The sequence below is a fragment of the Helicoverpa zea genome, chromosome 10 (genome assembly GCF_022581195.2).
Source record: "Helicoverpa zea isolate HzStark_Cry1AcR chromosome 10, ilHelZeax1.1, whole genome shotgun sequence".
NCBI classification, from domain to species: Eukaryota; Metazoa; Arthropoda; class Insecta; order Lepidoptera; family Noctuidae; genus Helicoverpa; species Helicoverpa zea.
In genome coordinates, this window is record NC_061461.1 from 6905811 (window position 1) to 6915506 (window position 9696).

Sequence of the window (9696 nt, forward strand, 5' to 3'; positions counted from 1 at the left end):
TGGCGAAACAGCTGTGATAATGTGCATCAAAGCGCGGGGACGATTCGCGGTGCATCCCGCGCTGCGCCACGCACGGCGCTCCGACATCCGGCCATCCGATGTTTGCCATGTGTCAGTAAACACCCGCCGACGACAAACTTGTAATGCGACAGCTGTGGCGCGCTGAATCTCATTGTTCCAATTCACTACTTTTATTCCGGAAAATCCAGTCTCGAAAATGTTACTCCGGGGCGAGTACCAAGTTTTTACTTTAGTAGAATTCTACTAGAAATAATTTTGTGTTTATCTCGGTGTCATTTAAATCTGTTTTCAGTTAGTATCGAAACAAAGTTGTTTGCTACAATATTGCTCTTGCAGGAGTGTACGTGACGGTGGTAACAATTATATTAATTCTTGGGAATGTTGGTGCCGTACTTCGGAAATTCGAAACTCTGAAGACGACTGTTAATATCGGTGAGTTGGTTTACGACTGAGATACGACTTTGTGCAAATATCTTGGCCTACTAAGAGAGATGCCATTTGGAATGCGGCAAGTTTTCACCACTTTTTATATGGCAAATCCTTGCTTGCTTCTATTTTTGACCGAAATTAAAAAAATACATCAAATTATAATATAACTGTATGCCGAATTGTCTGTACCATTCTAGAACAATTTACCAAGTTCATACACTAGATACTAAACTCTAGATCAGTAGTGTAAATTGTCAGATATAAGATGCAACAATTTCCTGCTCTTCAGGTGCAATATTTCCTCCGAACACGGTAGCGGAGGTAGCTTTCGCCTCGGCCCTGGCGCGAGCCTCCATGGAGAGTGAACATTACCATTTTGTTATGAAGGCGGTTTACTCACCGTACGAGGACAGCTTCGCGGCGTCTAAAGCAGGTCAGTCTCGTATTATCTTAATTTCCATAATGTATATTCATAAATTCTGGAAATCCATCCAATTAATGTGTATATTGTGATGAAAAAATAGTTCTTCTGTCTACTGAACTCTTATCCATCCATCCATGGATGGTCCATCTTCATCTTAACTTGAACCTACGTAAACGAACAATAAAACGAATAATTGTTAGGAACTTATAAGATTTGGTTTAATCGGCGTATGATATACATACGCCGATTAAACACTTCATTATATATTATATCTACAACAAAATATTTACCCAATCATAAATAAACAGTTCTCGAGAAACTCAATTAGCAACACATAATAAGCGGTGCTTCCCATAGCAAACAATACCTACGCTTCCCCGTTATTATTTGACGCCATTAATGTTAGATTAATTTTGCACAACACACGCTAAATAAACAGCGCACGTTGTTTGATCAATTTTGCATTTTCCGATCACAATGCGTTCACCACAACTGTTTAAATTATTAACACCGCATTGAGGGCATTCCTATTGTCCTTTTACTACAATTTGCTCTGACAGCCAATGCTTGAAAAAACTGCTTAAATGCACAAATAGATCGTCAGCTTTCAACTACCTACATGCTGTTATTGCAGTAATAATATACTATTAACATAAGGCTAATTAAGTGGTTTGTTTAAACACAATGTTTAAATATTCGAACAATTTACATTGCATTTAGAGAGCATATTCTATTTAATTAAAAGCTTTTACGGTTATAACAATTATTAACCATGTTGTGGTATTAATGAAACATAATTAAATGTATTTTCTACTGTGCTTTCAGTTTAGGACTAAATTCAACGACAACATAAACATCAGTTTACTTTAAACAATTGTTTACTGTGAATTTTCACGTTTTATTTTTAAAGGCAACGGTAGTTTTACGAAAAAGTGACGCTTATACTGTCGGTGTACTTGCAGTTTAGTTATGTCTAAACTTCATTTAGAATTTAAGAGATCGTCTCATACAAATGTTTGAATAAGAGAGCCGTATCAAAAGTAATGCAAGGATACTATTATAACCATTATTACAAACGAATCTTCTTATTGTTTATCCCATTTTGTGACGGGGTCCGTTTTCCAAATCTTCTTCCACTTTGCTCTGTACACAACATTTTCCTCTTCGATTCATTAACGAACGTTAGTGTAATTTATTCACCTGCATTATTCTGCTTTCGCAGCATGTGAGCTGCTGTCCGGAGGCGTAATCGCAGTATTCGGACCCACTGACCCGGTGTCGGCGTCGGCAGTTGAGGCGCATTGCCGAGCCGCCAGGGTACCTCACATACAAGTACGTATGATTGAGCATCGCTGTAGGTCCCAAAACAACAAAATAAGGGTGCATCTACACGGTGCATGCATTTTAAATACGTGCGGGTAAAGCAACTCGCGCAAGTACCAAAGCAAAATACCCACCCGCGTGATCTTGTTATTTGTTACTTGCGCATGTTAACTTGCTCTAGCTACATGCCCTGCACATCCACATAAAAGATTCGAAATAGGGGAAATGTCAGGCTTTTAAGTGTTAGACAGGGGTACACAGCTTACGTGGCGAAATACTGGACTACTAAAATATAAGACTGATTGCCATCGACTCGCCAAGAAGAAGGGGTACAGCCACATTTTGTTAGTTTTATAGAGGACCCAATAATAAAGGCAAACTTATTGCCGTCGATCGGGATTCAGACATTGGATTACTATTAAGAAACAGCTCATGAATAAGTACACTATCTATTTGGCTTCGTAATCTAGGACCGTTGCCTCAGCATTTGCACTAACACAGCAACGCTAGATAATAAATTATAGGTGTAGCTAGTGCTTTAATTGTGAACTTCATCAAAAGCTATGCATTTCACAGTAACTTAGATGACGCGCTAGAAACTTGTAGTTACAGAATGGTATTCCATACAACTTGTTAACACACTTGACGCGGTGATAACGAGCTGGCAATATAACTAGGGTGATGCTATGCGTAAGATTCTGAAGGTAACAGGCTTGGAGCAGACCTAATTAATACATTTACTTAGGTCTGCTCCAAGTCTGTTACCTTACACAGTCGAGGTACTGAAATAATCAACTTAGTAAGGTATGAAATACTTTATAATTAATGTATATTTAGTTAGACGTAAGTAAATATTGTGTCTTTACAAATAGTCAGAGCTTTGAGCAATTGCCACCTTACAAACCTAGAAACTTTGAGCAAAAATGTGCCATCAAATGGTGCTAAAATAAATGTATTCATTTTAGGCAGTATGGCGACCGCCACCGGCCCGAGGTGAACAGCAACCAAGTCCGCCTGGCATCAACTTGTACCCCGAAGCCGTGGCGTTGTCGAAAGCAGTCGCACTCTTCATTGACGACAGTGATTGGAGATCTTACACTTTGTTATATGATGATGATCACGGTGAGTAAGTTTTATTTATTAAAACTTTTAACTTTAAATGAGGTTAGGTATAGTTTTTTACTTAGGTACCTATTGATTAACACTCAATCCTTCTCCGTGTTAGAGGAGGCCTGTGCCCAGCAGTAGGACGATATAAAAGGTTTAGTATTATTATTTTTATTACAACTGCTGTAATTACGTTCTACAGGTCTTATAAGGTTACAAGAAGTACTAAAACACACCAACCCAGAAGTAAAATGGCTCGTGCGAAGACTTGTACCTGGTGAAGATAATCGGCCATTGTTGAAATCTTTGAAAGGTACCGGTGAAACCAGAGTCATCCTAGACTGTCCTGCAGACAGAGTGCTTGAATATCTACGGCAAGCCAACGAGGTCAAGTTTTTCGAAGACTATATGGTATGTTTTGGTAGATCATAACTTAAAATATTGTAATGTCGGCTAGTATTTCCAAACTTAAAGAAAAATCAAAACTTTATAACTTTGGATGGGGCTTTAGTTGGCCAACTATATTACTGTAATCTATAAACTTAGAACAACGTTGATACTTGACATAAATAAAACAAACACGCTTTGTTTGTACCTCGTTATCGTCAGGAAAAAGCTGCGAACTTTACCTAAGCAGAATTGAGTCCCAATATTAAGGCAAATACAGCCGCTAAGTGAATTATACTAACGAGTCTTTTCCTTGATACCAGAAAAATAAACGGATCTTTTCAATATTCAACTGACATAAGTTCCTGGTAAATAGAAGATTTATTTTTTCAGAGTTACGTTCTGATGTCTTTAGATGCACATACCTTGGATCTGGAAGAGTTGCGCTACGGATTATCAAACGTGACATGTTTAAGGATCTTTGATCACTCGGATTCAAGAACTAGGGCTTATTTAGCAGACTGGAAAGTAAGAGGCTCTGACGACGTAAAGATTCCACGACAATCATATGAAATCACAGTGAGCTCTCATTTATTAAATTCATATTTACTATGCTTCAAAGGCGATCTCTTCATGTTTTTATATTTACATAACTTTCAGGTAGAAGCGGCACTTGCTAGTGATGCTGCCAGATTAATAACAGATGCTGTTGAAAATGCTCCCGAAGAATTCAAATTAGAAGCTCAGGAAATCAGTTGTGATTCCGAGGACCAATGGGAAAGCGGTGAAGATTTTACAAATCATTTACTAACGGTAATTAACAATAACTGTTTGACGATATAATCATTATATTACCGATGATGCAAGTTCAAGCGATTAATTGTTAAATATTTCTAATTACAGAATCCTATTGTCGGTATTACTAATAAAATTAATTTAGACAACACTACGGGTGAGCGAATGAATTTTAGTGTCGAAATTATGGAATTATCGAACAGTGGATTTAATAGTATAGCTAAGTGGAACCCAGAAGTTGGTTTTGAATATGGTCGATCTGCGGATGAAACATCGGACCGCTTAGCAGAAAAGTGGCAGAACAAAACTTTCAAAGTTGTGTCCCGCATTGGAGCTCCATTCTTAGTTGAAGTAGTCCCCAAGGAAGGCGAAACGCTAACCGGCAACGATCGATATGAAGGATATTCAAAAGACTTAATACATGAAATATTAAAAGAGTTACTACACTTGAACTATGAAATCGAAATAGTGCCTGGTAATGGTTACGGTTCATATAACAAAGAGACAAAGAAATGGGATGGTCTTGTGGGACATCTTTTAGAAAGGGTTCGTGAGTAACATTACAATGTAATCTTAAATAAAGAACAGACCTTATAAATCTTAACCTCTATTTTCTTTTTTCAGAAAGCTGATTTAGCAATTTGTGATTTAACCATAACTTACGAGCGGAGATCATCTGTTGATTTTACGACACCGTTCATGACTTTAGGCATAAGTATTTTATATTTGAAACCCACTCCTCCCGAACCGGAGCTATTTTCCTTTCTCAAGCCATTCTCGGTTGATGTATGGATCTATATGGCAGCGGCTTATTTAATGGTATCGTTATTGCTTCATATTTTAGCTAGGTGAGAGATAGAATTACAAATCACGCCAGCTATTTCATGTTATACGTCGTCATGAATACTATGATATATTTTCACTTAGATTGGCGCCGAACGATTGGGAGAATCCACACCCTTGTGACAAATCTCCTGAGGAATTGGAAAATATTTGGCACATTAAGAATTCGTGCTGGCTAACAATGGGCTCAATTATGACACAGGGTTCTGATATATTGCCAAAGTAAGTAATCTTACACAAAGACTTACATAGCTAATGGATTTAGTCTGAGAACTTTGAATTAAATATTGTTTTTTTTCTAGAGGATATTCGACAAGATGGGTGTGCGGAATGTGGTGGTTTTTTGGCCTCATAATGTGTTCGTCGTACACTGCTAACCTGGCCGCTTTCCTGACTAATGCTGCAATGGACGACTCGATCAAAAGTGCTGAAGACCTCGCTATGCAATCTAAAATCAAATATGGAACCCTGATTGGTGGATCTACATATTCGTTTTTCAAGGTTCGAAAACACAGTTATTATTAAAATTAGGTTTTAAATAAGTGGTTTTTGTAGATATAGGAATCAATGTATTTCTTTATATTTTTACAGCGATCTAATGTATCTATATACCAAAGAATGTACGGAGCAATGGAGTCGGCTCGGCCATCTGTTTACGTCAAAAATAACGACGAAGGTTTGGAGAGAGTGTTGAAAGGCAAAAGGGATTATGCATACTTTATGGAGTCAACGGCTATAGAATATCAGTTGGAGAGACACTGTGAATTGATGCAAGTTGGAGGATTACTCGATTCTAAAGGCTATGGTATAGCTATGCCATTTGGTTAGTATTTTCAATAGTACAACAAAACTTTGCCCCAGTTTTTTTACATCTATAAATCTAAAATAGAAAATAGACCAGTGGAAATTTGAATAATTTTTCGTTCGTATTTTGTGATTCCAGCATGTTTAATTTATAAGCTTAAAACACTATATTATTTGTACTTTTAACATAATCTCGCATTATTAGATTCTTCGTACCGAACAGCTGTGGACAACGCATTACTGAAATTAGCCGAAAGTGGCAAACTGGTGGAGATTAAAAATAGGTGGTGGAAAGCGCCCCCGGAAAAAGCGTGTGTCGTAAGTTACTCAAATTAACTTTACTTGTATGTACCCCAAAGTGAACTATAATACCTAAGTACTACATTTTTCGAAACACCAACCTAGCTTAGGTAATGAACCTTTTCAGTTGTAAATTATTCTCATACGATGAATTTCTGTATCCAAAGATTTGCGATTGGAGATTAAATTTTTACATAAGCTCCATATAAACTCAGAAATCCAGAGATAATTGTCCATTTCAGACTGAAGAAGCGAGCGAAGAAGGAGCCGCCGGAGAATTAGGAGTGGAGAATGTAGGCGGTGTGTTCGTAGTACTGGGTACTGGATGCGGTATGGCCGCCGCAATGGGTATATTTGAATTCCTTTGGAACGTCAGAGAAGTCGCCGTCGAACAGAAGGTACGAACTTCACTTAGCGCCAAATAGCATTCATATGTTAATGTGCTGTATATGTAGACTGACTTAGGAACGTAGACTAGCACATATTTGCTGCTTTGCATGAAATAGCTATCGTTATTTTGTTTGGGAATTTCGGTCGTTTCAAATGAGAAAACTAAGAATATCTAAATATGTTTTTGGTAATATACCTATAGACACAACTCTGAGTATATTTGTATAGTGGTTCACAGAATCAATAATTTAACTATGGACTAGACAACACAAGACAGTTAGTACTAAATACACAGAAAATCATTTTATGATTCACGTCTAAACTAATCGACTTAAAAAAAGAAGAAATTCTCAATCCCACTGTTTTTATCTTTGGTATTCAGATGACTCAATCGGAAGCATTCTGGGCGGAGTTAACATTTGCACTAAGTTTCTGGGAGACTGAAAAGCCAGTGAAGCATTCGCGTCCATCATCCAGTGCGTCAGAATCTCAAGGTGCTTCGCGAGCGTCCTCCGTACTCCGGTCTGCGGCTGACCTGTTCCATCTTGATGTTTTTAAATGAAACTGCTCAAATATTGTTAAATAATTTAATTTTAAATGACTAGTTTATATTGTGAAGACATTTGTTACGAGCTTATTTATTGCTTAGATATTAATAATAAATATGGTTATAATAATGAGGTTTGTTTAATTGTTTACACGTGCGACTATGTTATTCAGATAACAGCTGTTATTACGATCTCGAACACTAATAACAATGTAACTAACAGTTTCTAACAACAGGAATTACCCACCTGCTCCATAAATCAGGCAGTACCGCGGAACCCAAAAATTATAGACCGATCACGTGTTTACCGACGGTCTATAAACTTCTTACATCTATTTTGAGACTAAAAATAAATCAACATATTGAAAAATACTCAATTATGTCAGTTTCTCAAAATGGATGTAAGAAGGGGTCCCGTGCTACTAAGGAGCTGCTCCTCACTGATATGGTCATCAGCCAACAGGTTCGACGATCCCGAAAGAATTTGTCGACATGTTGGATAGACTATAAAAAGGCCTACGACTCGGTCCCCCATACATGGCTTAGGAGGGTGCTGGAGTTGTATAAAATAAATACAACTTTACGCACCTTTCTTGCGTCATGTATGGAGCAATGGAGAACGGTTCTTCACTATCCAGGATGTCGACAAATTGAAGGGACCGGCGATCCCATTAAGATTGAGCGGGGAATATTCCAGGGTGACAGTTTGAGTCCGCTTTGGTTTTGCCTGGCCCATTGAGCACATTGCTAGAGGGTTTGGGGCTGGGCTATCCTTTGCGGAGAGGGGGTCAGGTTATATCCCATTTGCTTTATATGGACGATCTGAAACTGTTTGCTACCACGGAATTGCAGCTGATGAAGCTACTGAAGGTCATTGAAACTTTCAGTAGTTGCATCAGGATGGAATTTGGTGTGGACAAATGTGCAGTCATGCATGTAAAGCGAGGAGGAATTGTGGAATCTGAGGGAGTACAACTCTCAGATTCTATAAACCTGAGATCACTCTCCGCAAACGATACATATAAATACCTGGGTATGGCGGAGGGGTTAGGCATCAATGTGGCTGTCATGAAACAATCATTAGGATGAATAAGGTTCTAAAAAGTTCCTTATCGGGCGGCAACAAGGCCGCCCGATAAGGAACTTTTGTTCGCGCCTTTAATGGTTGGGTCATGCCAGTCCTGATGTACTCCTTCGGCATACTCAAATGGACTCAAACTGAATTGGATGCCCTGGATAGGAGAGTCCGCACACTGACCGCAGAACGAATGCATCACCCGCGATCGTCGGTGATGAGACTGTACATCCCGCGGAAATGTGGAGGTCGAGGCTTTTTAAATGCAAAGACGCTCCACAACCGCGAGGTGTGCAGTCTCAGAGAATATTTTCTCAAAAGCGACGTGGGTATGCACCGTGATGTGGTAGCAGTGGACAGAGGACTCACCCCGCTATCGTTGGCAAATGAGAACTGGCGCAAACCTGTGGTACTAACTACCCATGATCGCAAGGAGGTATGGCAGAGCAAACAGCTACACGGACGCTTCTTCGGGGCTCTTCATGGCCCCGATGTAGACTTCAAAGCGTCCGTATCTTGGCTATGCTTCGGTGACTTATTTGGAGAAACCGAAGGGTTTGTATGTGCAATTATGGACGAAGTTATCCTTACGAATAACTACCGGAGATATATCATGAGAGACGGGACGGTTGACATATGTCGGGCATGTCACCATCCGGGTGAGTCTATCAGACATATTATTTCTGGTTGTTCTCGTTTGGCTAACGGTGAATATTTGCACAGACATAACCAAGTGGCCAAGATCATCCACCAGCAGCTTGCTCTGCAGTACAAACTTGTAGATCTTGAGGTACCGTACTACAAGTATGCGCCCGACCCAGTTCTCGAAAACGACCATATCACGTTGTACTGGGATCGATCTATCATCACTGACAGGACTATTGCAGCCAATAAGCCTGATATAGTGGTGATAGATCGATTAGTGCGCCGCGCGATGATAGTCGATCGTCGCATGACGAGAACCTCGTGAAAGCTGAGAAAGAAAACAAATAAAGTATCTTGACTTAGCGCACGAGGTTGTCGCTGTCATTGTGCCGATTGTCGTTACGGCCAATGGTCTAATAGCCAAGAGCCTCGACCAACACCTCAGGAGGCTCTCGTTAGGCGGCTGGATCAAGGAACTGATTCAGAAGGCAGTACTCCTTGATACGGCGCGTATTGTGAGGAGGTTTCTGTCTCTGGGACCCTAACCACCGGTACCTTGGACCCTGTGCCCGATATCGGTGGCAACCTATTTTTTATATTTTTAAA

General features: G+C 39.5%; 1 protein-coding gene across 1 annotated transcript; it reads left to right on the top strand.

Annotated features, from left to right (window-relative positions):
- Positions 1–204: 204 nt before the first annotated feature.
- On the top strand, positions 205–7611 carry LOC124633775 (glutamate receptor ionotropic, kainate 2-like). Its single transcript, XM_047169108.1, has 15 exons — positions 205–453; positions 740–883; positions 2097–2206; positions 3163–3319; positions 3507–3715; positions 4085–4270; positions 4352–4504; positions 4595–5032; positions 5111–5334; positions 5414–5551; positions 5632–5830; positions 5921–6152; positions 6339–6451; positions 6676–6831; positions 7206–7611. Exons 2-15 carry the CDS (start codon positions 805–807, stop codon positions 7383–7385), a joined length of 2574 nt encoding a protein of 857 aa, XP_047025064.1. The 5' UTR covers positions 205–453; positions 740–804; the 3' UTR covers positions 7386–7611.
- The last annotated feature ends 2085 nt before the right edge of the window (positions 7612–9696 follow it).